General features: G+C 41.2%; 1 protein-coding gene across 2 annotated transcripts in view; it reads left to right on the forward strand.

The window, feature by feature from the left end:
- The window catches only part of Klhl7 (kelch like family member 7), a 49,488-nt gene that overhangs the window by 27,273 nt on the left and 8,603 nt on the right, over positions 1-13,612 (forward strand). For both annotated transcript variants that reach the window (XM_032907110.1, XM_032907111.1), the window contains exons 5-8: positions 95-270; positions 3,407-3,581; positions 4,774-4,916; positions 12,137-12,377. In XM_032907110.1, the coding sequence (XP_032763001.1) occupies positions 95-270; positions 3,407-3,581; positions 4,774-4,916; positions 12,137-12,377 (735 nt within the window). The remainder of the gene's footprint in view (positions 1-94; positions 271-3,406; positions 3,582-4,773; positions 4,917-12,136; positions 12,378-13,612) is intronic.

A 13,612-nucleotide genomic window follows, 5' to 3' on the forward strand; every position in this document is an offset into this window, starting at 1 on the left:
CCTTAAGTTTGAGACTTTTTTCCCTCATTATCTTCTCAAGTTCTGGGACTATGTTCTGTCTGGAAGCAGTGTCGTCTCTCCTCTCTGCCTGTAGGTATAAGTGTGCTTGCGGAGTGTCTGGACTGTCCCGAGCTGAAGTCTACAGCCGACGACTTCATCCATCAGCACTTCACTGAAGTTTACAAAACCGACGAATTTCTACAGCTTGACGTCAAGCGAGTGACACAACTTCTCAGCCAGGACACCCTGACTGTGAGAGCAGAGGATCAGGTAACTGAATTGTCTTCTTAGATATTTCTTAGTAAATTTCTTATCAGTTCCTTATGCCTGATGTTTTAATATATGACAACAAAAAGTCTTGAAATCGGAGAGAATGTGTTCCTTATAATAAATATATCATCACAAAGCCTTTTTCATTGGAGGAGTCAAAACTATTTGAAAGATAGATTGCACAGTAGAGATAAAACTTACTGGATGCCATGTTAGCTTCCCCCAAAAGATTTCTTGAACTTATGTTAGCTTACATGTTAATAGGAACCTAGACGATGTGACCAAGATGAGGACGTGAGGGTGGGTAGATGTAGCTAGGTCATAAGAGACTTGAAATGTAAATAAACAATCTGTTCTGTGTAGCCTCCAGGTAGCCCTCCTTACACCTTGATTTTAATTTTAGCCCAGCGATCTCTTGGTTTACATTCTCTTCTCTAGGACCATCAGTTTAAGTGTTAGCTGTGTAAATTGGCCAAAGATATTTAAGAGCAGGCTGTGTAACTTTAATATGTAGACTCACTCAGTCCTTATATTTTAGCCCCACATTCTTGTCTATTTTAGGTCACTAAGTCTTTGCTGATTGTTACAGCTGCAATAGGAAATGAGTATACTGAGATAAGATCACAGGTTTTGAGTTCCTGTTTTCCTTTAACCCATGCTGTTCATAGCATAGATTTTTCCAGTTGGAAAACTTGATCAGATAATAAGAAAAAGCAGCTGAGTTCTGTATGTCCGGTACAGCAAGTGTGCCTAAAGTTCAGTTACGTAGGAGGCTGCTGAAAAAGAGTTACTTGAGCCCAAGATGTTGAAACCAGTTTCAATGCATTGTGACTCCGTCAAAAGAAACAAAACAAAGATAACTAACTGGCTTGTATGCAGGTGAAGCAAAAGTGACTTTATACTGGAAGACCTAACTGACATGGTCTGCCGGTGGTGATCAGTGAGGGTATAGTGAGCGCATGCTCCCTTGATGGAACGTCAGTGAGGTCATAGCGCATGCTCCCTTGATGGAACGTCAGTGAGGTCATAGTGAGTACCTGTTCACTATTCTGGTTGAGGTTTGTCAACTTGACACAAACCTAGACATATTTGGAAAGAGGGAATCTTATTTGAGAAAATGTCTCTATAGGTCGGGCCAGTAGGCAGTTTTCTTGTTTAATGACTGATATGGGAGTATCCATCCCATTGTGAGCAGTGCAACTTCTAGGCAGGTGGTCCTGGTATATATGAGAAAACAAACTAAGCAAGCCAGCAAGCAGAGTACTTCATGGTCTCTGCTTCAGTTCCTGCTTCCTGGTTCCTGCCATGAATTCCTACCCCGACTTCCCTCGTTGATGGAGTGTGACCTGAGAGAACGAGTTAAAATAAATCCTTTTCTCAAGTTACTCTTTGTCTTGTGTTTTATCACAGTACCAGAAACCCTAAGCCGATCACTGTGGTCACCCTCTCCAGAAATGTACTAGGTTAATGCACAAGACATCAAGCAAACTGAAACTGGACAGTTTACCTGACCAGAATTCAGAACTGTTAAGGTTGTCAGAAAGAAGGAAAGTCTGAGAAGATGCCACATTTTAAAATTCTGTAGATTACTTCTTAACTGAATACAATGTCTGCTTATGGGATAACAGGAAGGAAAATAATGCTAGGTAAACACTAAAGAAATATAAAAATACTATGGTATTCATGTAGGAGTATTAACTTATTGGTTAGGACAGATGCTTCACACCACAGTGACTGAGTACAGAGAATACTAAATTTAAATCTGTTCTGCACTTGATCTTAGCCAAAAGACCAAAAACAATCTAAACCTGTTATAAAAAGCCTTTGTTTAAAATTCCATTTCCCATAATTGATTGACAAGCTTGAACATGTTGAGTGAGTAGTCTGAGTACGTGTGTATGAGTATAGTAGACATGTGTGTATGAAGTAAGTTGTCTGAGTACGTGTGTATGAGTATAGTAGACATGTGTGTATGAAGTAAGTAGTCTGAGTACGTGTGTATGAGTATAGTAGACATGTGTGTATGAAGTAAGTTGTCTGAGTACCTGTGTTTGAGTATAGTAGACATGTGTGTATGAAGTAAGTTGTCTGAGTACCTGTGTTTGAGTATAGTAGACATGTGTGTATGAAGTAAGTTGTTGATTCTGTTTTATGATTACTAAATTAATAAGCTTGAACATGTTTGGTGCAGTTAAAGGAATGCTGTAGCAGTTCTTATAAATAGCCTATATTTTATTAACTATAGAATTGTACATCTTACATTTTCTAAAGCAGGTAAGTTTGTTGGTTTAAGTGTAAGTGTAGAGGTACAAGGTAAAGATATGTAACCTTCATGTCTGCTGAAATGGAAGCCATCTTGGGAAGTCTGTGGTCCTGGTGCTGAGCTGAGGGTGTGTTGGGACCGTCCATAGTCAGTAGACTTCTCTGAGGGTCATGTGTCTGCTTCTGAAGAGGAAGCCATGGCTTGTTGTTTTAAAACCACCCACACACACATTCAGGACTGGAGTGATGGCTGGCTCAGTGGTCAAAGCTCTTGCTGCTCTGCCAGGTACCTGAGTTCAGTTCCTGGCAGCCATAACAGATGGGCCACAACTGCCTATAGTCCCAGCTACAAGAAATATGATAACCTCTTCTGCCTCCGTAGGTACCCGCCAACAAATACATGGAGATGCATACATACAGAGACATAAGTAAAAATAAGCCTTTTCTAAGAATTTAATTATTATTTTAATTACATGTATATGTGTGCAGATATGTGCTCTTGTGTACAAGTGCCCTTAGAAGTCAGACGCGTTGGACCCTCTCGAGCATTGTGACTTGCCTGACATGGGCACGAGGAACCAGACTCAGGCCCTCTGGAAGAGCAATACCTGCTCTTAACAGCTGAAGCCTCTCTCCAACCCATAAGCCTTTTTAAATCACAATTTAAGACTCTTCCCATCCCTGTAGTTAGTAGTTAGTTCTAGCAAACTCAAAGCTGCACATGGAGTGTGTGGGCTGTACTAGGGCATGGTGGGTATGGATCTGTGGACAAGATGCTGAGAGTAAGGAACTGCTCCTTTCCAGTGTGAACATGAAAGTAGATGTTTGCAGTGGTGCCCCCTCAGACCTTTGCTGTTTTCTTTGTCCCCTTTAGGTCTACGACGCTGCAGTGAGGTGGTTGAAATATGACGAGCCCAATCGCCAGCCGTTTATGGTTGATATCCTTGCTAAAGTCAGGTTTCCTCTTATATCGAAGAATTTCCTAAGTAAAACAGTACAAGCGGAACCTCTTATTCAAGATAATCCTGAATGCCTTAAAATGGTGATCAGTAAGTTCCCATCGTACCCAGTTCCACATGGGTCTCAGGGCCATTTTCCGACAGACAGAAGAGTGTGGAGGGGAGGGGCGGGCTCCTTAGTCTAGGGATCCATAGCCCTATGTTCGGTTGTTTAATCTCAGCAAATCATGAATAAAAAGTGGTAAAGAACAGTCAGGCGGCTTGTATATGTTGAATTGTTTTGTTTTATGTTTCAGCAAACAACATCTAGGCACTTAGCCTACTTTTTTGTAAAGTTGCTGGACTTAATCTTATTAATAGGATAGCTTTGCAGTTTTGTTTATATGTTTTCATCACTTACCGCTTTTCCTTTGCTGCTTTTATGAGATTTTTTAAAAACTCATCTCAGGTTGTGTTGAGAAGAGTATATGAGGTAGAGAATATAGTTTTCCCTGTGTTACCGAACATCGGTAGGTAGTGCGTTTTCCCCACACTGCAGTTCTTGAGTATGTGAGCCTTGGCCACAGTAAGGAAGATCCACAGTAGTTGGGAATCCTTGTTGTATTCCAAGATTGTCCTTCTCCAAGTGTTACGCACATCTGGGTTAACTTAGGATGTCGTTATGTACATGCTAATTTGTTGTTTTAGGTTGTGGGAGACAGCATTTCTAACAAAGTTCCAGGTTCTGAAGATGCTCTTATTTGTACTGCATTCAAATGGGAAGATGGGTCCCTTTAACCCAGCAAATACCCAGTGCTTCCGCTAAACATTGCAATTGGTCTGCGATAGGAACCAGGTGTAAATAGAGATTTCTTGTGTGACTCTAACGTGTACCTAAAACAGAGAGCTGATGATAGTGGCATGCTTGTAATCTCAGTAGCAAGGAACTGAACGGAGAAGCTGCCTAGTTAAATGACAGCTTCCTCGGTTACATAGTGAATCTTATTTCATGAAAAAATGAAAATCACTGGGTCTAAGAGATCTAGATTTCAGTAATTATTATTTTGACAACTACTTTAAGGAACCAGAGAATTCACTGGTGTGTAGTAGGTGGTGGCACAGTCATTTTGATTGCTGAGGATCATAAGTTTATTAAGATTCTTAGACATTTATCCTGCCCCTTTCCCCTTTCTTCCTAAAACACTAAAGAGATAAAAAGAAAGTGATTTTTAAGTTACAGGGCAGGGGGAAAGGAGGGAACTGCATTCCTTTTCTCGAAGAGTTACTATGTATTTCTGTACAGGTGGAATGAGGTACCATCTGCTGTCTCCTGAGGATCGGGAAGAACTTGCAGGTGGCACAAGGCCTAGAAGAAAGAAACATGATTACCGCATAGCTCTGTTCGGAGGCTCCCAGCCACAATCCTGTAGATATTTTAACCCAAAGGTAACTAAGTTGACACCAGTTTTTATTCTGAAGGAACTAAGTACATGTAGACACTAACATCTCCCACCTAGTAAGTAGTAATTGCTTGCCTAGGTCTCGTTGTTTTATAGATTTCAAATGTCCCTAGAACTGCTCTGGAGTGCTTTAAAAGGAACCACTGCAGAAAGAAACAAAGCTCAATCTTTATTGGCAAGTTCGCACACTCATGGGGATGTCCTTGCTTTCATGAGATGATTGTCTTGAGGGAAAATCCACTTCTTAGGCTAGATATGTTTTCTTTCCTGAATAATTATAATACATGTCATTCTAGAACATTTCAAAAAATGTAGTTACAAAGAAACAAAGAGACCTTTACCCAACAATCTAGAAACAAGGAACTCTTTCAGTCTGCTCTCCAGTACCTTGATGCCAATTGGAGGAGCACAGTGTAAGTTACAGGTCTAGGGACACAATTTTTAAACTGTAGATGTTTAGTTACAGCTTTGAGAGGACCCACTAGTGTCTTAGTCCTGTTTAGGGGTATGATGTGGGGAAATGTCATATTTTTCTGACACTACATACATTGCTGGGGCAGAGAATATACCAAAGTCCTAAAAGATAACATCCAGACCTTGAAAGATGATAGCCATAACTTGGGCTGAGTCCAAGCATGACATAATATCTCTACTAAGCCCTTTTTAATTGATTAAATTTCATCAATTTAAGCTTTTAAATTGATGATTAGTACTATTGAAACTAGGATACTTGTCAGATATTTTTTTCTATGTGAAATACATTCTTTAAGATACCCATCAAATAATGTCATGTTCATATACAGGATATTTATAAATATGTTCTTTGAGATACCCATGGAATAAGGTCGTGTTGATATACAAGGTATTTATACAAGTATGGAGATGTCAAGACTGACACAGACAGTTCATATCTGTACTAAATACCAATGTGAGAGCCAAGCATTGTCTCTTTGTGAGTGGATGTGTCCCAATATTATTAGGTGTCCAACTGGTTCTCTCAAATTATGGTAACAAATCAGGATTTAGAATTGGTCAGTGCTGCTGATAGGTCAGCACCATTCAGGCACAGTGGCCCTAGGGACTATTGTATGCCTACTGGCTTAGGCAGCCTCTCAGTAGTACTCACACTCATTGGGCATGCATCGGGTTGACTGAGTGGGAAGACATAGATGCTGTTTTGTACACGAGATATTTGTAGTGAATATTCTGATATTTAATGTGGTGCACACATTTGCATGTCCTTTGAGCACTACCTGTCTGTCACCAGTTTTGCATTCTTTTTTTTTTTTGGGGGGTCTGTCCATCATAGTAAACCATTAACTGCCCCAAAATTGATTTAAGACAAACAAAAAGCAAAAATGAAAAAGACAGAAAACAAAACAAAGAAACAAAAAACCCCTTGATTTTTGACACACACCCCCAATACAAATAGGCAAAATCACTAAAGTTTTGTTGTGAACACTTAACACCTCAGTCCTCCATAAAAATGCTGGCCATGATAGTACATGTCTATAATCCTGCTCTTGTGGAGGCTGAGGCAGGAGGATGGCCAGTCTAAGTGATGTTCTTCAGACTGTGAGTAACCCTGTCTCAAAGCAGGTGGATGGTGTTCTTAAAAATGACACCCAAGGTTGTCCACCACCCTCCACAGTCATGACACACTGATAGCACATGAACTCACCTACACACGTGTATCATAATACACACATGCGTACACACACATACACACTCAGTTTTGGTTTTGGTTTTGGCGTCAGGGTTTCTGCGTGTAGTGTTGGCTCTCCTGGAACTCACTGTCTAGACTACGCTGGCTGCGAACTCACAGAGATCCTCCTGCCTCGGCCTCCAGTGGATTGGAATCAAAGGTGTGAGTCACTACCACCCAGTCCCATTCTTTTTAAAAGACAATGAACACTAAAACTATTTACAATTCTGCCAAGTAAGAATACTTGGACAATTTCTAGAAGGGCTATCTATATACTGCCTTATCTGTTCACTATTGGCAAAGTCTCTCAAGTCTGTTAGCTGATAGGGAACCCCTCCATGTTTAGTCCTAGTTGATGGGAAGAGCATTACATCAGACAAAGGGCTGCTGGGTAAGGTTTGGGTTTAGCCCGTTTGGATAGCTTGTGTGTTTGAAACCCCTATAAGCACAGTCTGGTGTTTATATACAACAGAGTCGTTTGGTGCCATCTTAGTTCTGTGGTTAGATCAGGCAGCTATTGGGTATGGGTTAATGATAAGGTTAGTAACCTGGTGTCAAACAAATGGTAGGACGAGAAGATTCATACCTGCTTAAAGATGAATCTGGCTGTGCACTGTGGTCGTATTTGGGTGTCCTGAAGCCATTTGAAGGAAACATCTGCTGGGCCATACTACCATAACTTGTCCCAGTTATTGGAGGGGTGTCGTGTTCTGGAGTTTAAAAGAAACATCTAGATCTACCCTATCTCTAATATGTAGGAGGAGCTGGGGCATTAATTTGTCCTGCATACACCAACTAGACCAGGGCTTAGCAGACTCTATAAAGAGACCAGAGAGGATTAGCTTCACCCTTGTAGATTGCTGTCTTTGTTGCCACAGCTCCTCAGCTGTGTTGCTATAGAAGGTAAACAGCCATAAACAGTGCATAAGCAAACAGGGGCAGTTCTATTCCCTGCAGCTGGTCAGTTACACAGGGTAGGGCAGGATGGCGAGCTCAGTTTTCCATCTGGACTTCTGCATGGTCATGATTCAGAAGAAGGGAATCAATAAAGCCTGCCAGAGGAAAGGAGCTTTGCTGTTAAAATTTTGTAGTCTGTGGCAAGAAAGGCTGACTAGGACAAAGGAAGACAGTATGTCATGCTTATACATGCATGATGCTTCAGTGTGTACACATGTGTGGGTGGTGTATGAAAATTTACACATGTTCACATCTTTCTTAGTTTTCTCAGCACCTAAGCACATAACTTTGCAATGAAATACCCATTAAATACACTGAGTCACTTTCCTGGGCCCATAGTCACCTCCCTAGGTGTAAGTTAGTGCCTTTGTCCGTTGTATTGACTACGTGGAAGCTACATGCTCCTCCAACCTTCAGAGGACTGTAAATGCCTCTCCTTCCCTGCATGGCCTAAGTCAGAATGGATTCCTTTGCTAAGATAGGCCCAGCATTCATACTTACAAGCTAACAAGCCCAAAACACCTTTCTCCAACTGTATTCTCTCCATTCATCAAGAGTGAACATCAGAGCACTTTCTCAGTACAGTACTTGGGGTGGCACAAGTAGGGATGAGATCAACTTTCCAGAGATGCTGAACCACATGCATATTTAAAAAAGACACAGATCATCTCTCCATCTTTTTCATTTATATACACAAGCATAGCCAAGGACACTGAAATGAGCCTTTTTAAATTTAGGCTGAATTGTAAGACACAAAATGGTAGCTGAGATGAGTATTTTTGTGCTCGTAGAAATGCTTACAAAGGACACATAAATTACTTTCTGAAAAATGGAAACCATTACAGGAGTATATGTAGCTAGTAGTTATTAAACATAGTGTCTGACATGTACAGTAACAATTGAGTTTAAAGTGAACTCTCCTGGAATATGTTAAGGAGGAGGAGCTGGGTGTGGCGTGTGCCTGCAGATCCGTTGCTCAGGAGGTTGGTGCGGAGAATCACCTGAGAGGTGGAGTATGACTACAACACTGCAAGATCTTGATTCAAAACAACAACAAAAAATCAGAACTTTCCTGAGAAACAGCATAAATTATAGGTCTGTGGGATTAAATTATAGGTCATCAACCTTGGCAGGCATTTTTATCTCTGAATTATCTTGTTACCTCTAAAGTTATTTTCATCCTTACATTTGGAATGTAGGAAGACACCATAAAACATGTTAAGATTTATTTTTAATTAGGAGTATGAGCATTTGTCTGAGTGGGAGTAAGGGTTGATATGAGTCTAGTTGCCCTTGGTGGTCAAAAGAGGATATCAAACACCATGTTAGGGTTGCCCCACTCCTGGTACCAAATTATTTGTCCAGTGGTCTCAACCTTCCTAAGGCTGCAACCCTTTATACACAGTTTCTCATGTGGTGACCCCCAACCATGAAAATATTTTCATTGCTACGTCATGACTCTAATTTGCTGTAATGAATTACAATGTAAATATCTGTGTTTTCTGATGGTCTTAGGGGATCCCTGTGAAAGGGCCATTTGACAGACATCCCTCAAAAGGGATATTGACCCACAGGTTGAGAACTACTGCTGTAGAGGCACGGACCTGATAGAATTTGCGAGAGAGTGGAGATGTGTGGGGGGAGAGGTGAGAAAGAACATGCGTGTGTGCGTACATGTGTTCGTGCATGCATGTGTGCGTGCATGTAAAGGGGATATATTAGAATGGCTTACAAGCTGCACTCCAGCTATCCCAACAGTGGCTGTTTAACAATGGAAGGTCCTAGAATCCAGGAGTTGTTCAGTCCATGAGGCTGGATGCATCAGCTGGTCTTCAACTATGTACCAGAATCCTGAAAAAGTGGGTTCTGCAGCCAGTGAAGGAATGGACCAACTAGCAAGAGCAAGCAGGCAAGGAGACCGAGTGTCCTTGTTCCATGTCCTTTTTATAGGCTGCCACAGAAGATGTGACCAGATAAAAGGTAGACCTTCTAACCTCATAAGATCTAGATTTAGAGTGGCTTTTCCCACTTCAAATTATTTAAGAAAAAATTGCTCACAGGTGTGTCCAGCCACTTGGGTTTATAATTCCAAATGGAGTCAGGTAGATAACTGAGAATAGCCACTGCAGACACCCTAGAGCTGAAGTTACAAGCAGCTGTGAGCCACCCAGCATTGTTGCTGGGGAGCTACCTTGAGAAGTATGTGCTCTTAACCACTGAGTCAGTTTCCCCAGCCCTGAGTGGTTATTTTTAATTCGAAGAATAGCAGGTGTTGGAGATCACTTAAAAGAACAAGTGACCAATCTTTTCAGCTTGAATTTAGTTGAAGCTCATAGGAGAGTTAGTGATACCTTAAAGTTACAGAGCGTTTCCCACATAGCTTTCAGCAAGTTATGTGAAGAGTGGTGAGGCCTATGGCTGAGTTAATGTCGTTTATTAAAGTTGTATTTCTCTGCTCTGTGGGGACTTGTACAATAGATGAGAATCATGTAGATTACCTTTAAAGAATACTCCCCGTAGAAAATATGTTAATTACTTTTATTCTATAGTATGTAGTTTTTCTCAAATGAGTAAGTGGAAGTATTTATTCCTAGGCTTTCGGTGTCCATTGAATAAGACTAAAGCTTCAAAATAAAGCTTGTAGTTGGTCTTGTGGACCAGTAGGTGTGCCGCCGAGTAATCCAAGGGGACCAAGATTTAAGGCTAAAGTCCTGAGTAATTAATGTTCTGTTTTTTTTTTTTTTTTAAATGTATCATTAAGAGTTTAAAGTTCCTGCAAATGCTTTCCTAGGAGTTCAGAACAGAATAGAAATTCTTAGGATATATTCTAATCTAATGAACATCTGGCACAACAGATGCTTACAAGATATAAATACCAATTTGATATTTTTATAGGACCTCAACAGTAGCATTCACAGAGTGCCTTACTCAGTGAGCCTGGGACTCACTGACCACCTCAGCAACTTTGGAAAGTAGTTGAACACAGTGTCAGTATGCTATACCTTAGGGACTTCCGTGCACATGCATGGTGGGCATTACATAGAAAATGATAAGCCAGACTTAGACAGTATCGTGTGTTTTCTCATATGTGGACTCTTCATTTTTTAATGACATGGAACTGGAAGAGAAAAGGAGGTGGGAAAAGAAAATAAGAGTAATGGGGACACAGATATAATGGAGAACCTTGTAGCCGAGTGAGAAATGGACACAGTGAAACCTATTGTTCCCAGCATGTGACATGTGCTGAAAGGCAAAGCGAAGCGCCTGCAGACCTCTCACCAGATAAGCAGCACTGATGTTGCCTAGAGACGGGTCAGTTACCTGGGCCAGGAGCAGGGCTGGCAAAGGGACACATAGGCACATCAGGTGTTCAGGTCTGGTCTGGTCGGCAGTTCCCGGTAAGTGAAACAGATGTAACCAGTATACACTGGAACATGTCACCATCTTCAGTAAGACGTTACAATGAATTTTCATTATAATGAAATGGAGAATTCAGAGTCAGAATGATACAGAATGTTATCAGGATACAACCTTCGATCTCTTTTCACGTAAAAACTTAACACTACGTAGTTTCGCTGTAAATAGAGACTTTTGGTGCACACTTTCCCTCCCCTTGGTCTGCTGAAGTGGTGATGGTTATTCACCAACCTAAGTAACGTGTTAGCTTCTCTCATTGTTCTTCCTGCTTCTTATTTGATATTGGTTCAGTCATTGTTTTGAAATCATGGAACTTTGAGTGTAAGTTAAATTTCCATTCAACAATTATTGTTCATGTCTTGTCTACTAATTTGTGGGTAAATTTGTTTTATACATGATTAAATGGTTTCGAGCTGATTGCTTTTGTTATAATTGAACTGGAAATACTAAGCTAAAAGGAAAAGCACATACAAAACAAGCAAAGGCATCCTTTGATGGGCAGTGGTGCACGCCTTTATCCCAGCACTCGGGAGGCGGAGGCAGGTGGGTCTCCGAGTTCAAGGGCTGCCGGGTCTACAGAGCGAGTTCTAGGACAGTCAGGGCCACACAGAGAAACCCTGCTTGGAAAGAAAGAAAATGGATAGATGGACGGATGGACGGGAAAGGAAAGAAAAAGAATATGGGGGCAGACTTTAAGGACCTGGTTGGCACTGGTAATCATTGCAGAAAACAGCTCCTTAAAGCGGATAGTATTGATTAGAGTGCACTCACATGCACATAACCACACACAGATACAAACACATAATTAAAATAATAAAAATTAATACTTTTAAAATAGCAATGATTTTATTTATTTGAGTTATTACCTTTGAGCTTTAATGACCGAGAAGACAGGGTAGTAGTAATCTGTCCAGATATGTTCATTTCAAAGCCCTGGGACATGCAGTCATGTTATTTCCACCTTAGCTAACCAACATTCTGAAGAAGTCACTCAGTGTACACTGGGTGGCAGTCTTGAATCAAACATTCCATACGTGCAGCCTAGAGAATAAATAGCCTTTCTCTGTCTTGTCTGTGCTTTGTTGTTATGGCTTCTGCTTCTGAAGGCTTCCTGCTCTTCCTTTCAGGATTACAGTTGGACAGACATTCGCTGCCCCTTTGAAAAACGAAGAGATGCAGCTTGTGTGTTTTGGGACAACGTGGTGTACATTTTGGGAGGTTCCCAGCTTTTCCCCATAAAGCGAATGGATTGCTACAATGTTGTAAAGGATAGCTGGTATTCCAAACTGGGCCCTCCAACACCTCGAGACAGCCTTGCTGCCTGTGCTGCAGAAGGCAAAATTTATACATCTGGAGGTTCAGAAGTAGGTAAGACCCTGTTGGTATATTTGTTTAACAGAAGTATTTTAATCCAAGCTTCTTGGCATTCATAGTTTTTAAAATTTTTGAAAATTTGTCCCAATACTCGTTAATTTAAGCATATGTCTGAGGGTTGGGGATTTAGCTCAGTGGTAGAGCGCTTGCCTAGGAAGCAAAGCCCTGGGTTCGGTCCCCAGCTCAAAAAAAAAAAAAAAAAAAGAAAGAAAAAAGAAAAAAGCATATGTCTGTTAACATTTTAGGGCCTGTTTCCTTCTAAGCTTACCTTTGTCCTTCAAAGTATTAATTGACAAGAGTGCCAGCATTTGGGGTTGCAGTGCTGGCTCAGTGATTTAAACCAGGTAGTGCTGCTGTAGAGGACAGCAAATGGCCTTGCAACCACCTGGAACTCCAGCTCTGAAGACCTTCAGTACCCCTGGCCTCTGGCCATCTGCATGTGTAGTCACACCCTTACACAGTTCAAAATAACAGGGAATTGTAATGCCATCTTTCTAGATAAGTTGCCTTTGGTGAGCTGCTGGTTGACAGTGTTTGAACTTTACTTGTAGATTAGTTGGTTTTGAGTAGGTAATGTTATTTCCCTTGAAGGTTTTAGAGTTTTATTTATTCACTGACCCACTAAGAACATGTTATTTTGAGGGTATCTTAGTCAGGGTTTCCATTGCTGTGAAGAGACACCATAACCAAGGCAACTCTTAGGAAAACATTTAATTGGGCTGGCTAACAGATTCAGAGGTTTAATCCATTATCATCATGGTGGGAAACATGGCAGTGTGCAGGCCAACATGGTGCTGGAGAAGGAGCTGAGAGTTCTATATCTTTTTATTTTTTTTTAAAAAAAATATACTTCCTAAATTTTTAAAAAGATTTATTTATTTTCTATATGGGCGTACAATCTTGTTCTCTTCAATCAGATCCCATTACAGATGGTTCTGAGCCACCATGTGGTTGCTGAGAATTGAACTCACAACCTCTGGAAGAACAGCTTGCTTGCTTGCTTGGCTGGCTGGTTGGCTGGCTGGCTGGCTGGTTGGCTGGCTGGCTGGCTGGCTGGTTGGCTGGCTGGCTGGTTGGCTGGCTGGCTGGCTGGCTGGCTGGTCTGGAGATTGGCTGTCATGTAGCCGAGGCTATCTTCCCACTTACACTGTAGCTGTGGATGATCTTGAACTTCCATTCTCCCAAGTGCTGTACCTGCGAGCTTGTACTACCATCATCACTGGTTTGCA

This window comes from Rattus rattus, chromosome 6 (assembly GCF_011064425.1).
Source record: "Rattus rattus isolate New Zealand chromosome 6, Rrattus_CSIRO_v1, whole genome shotgun sequence".
Classification (NCBI taxonomy): domain Eukaryota; kingdom Metazoa; phylum Chordata; class Mammalia; order Rodentia; family Muridae; genus Rattus; species Rattus rattus.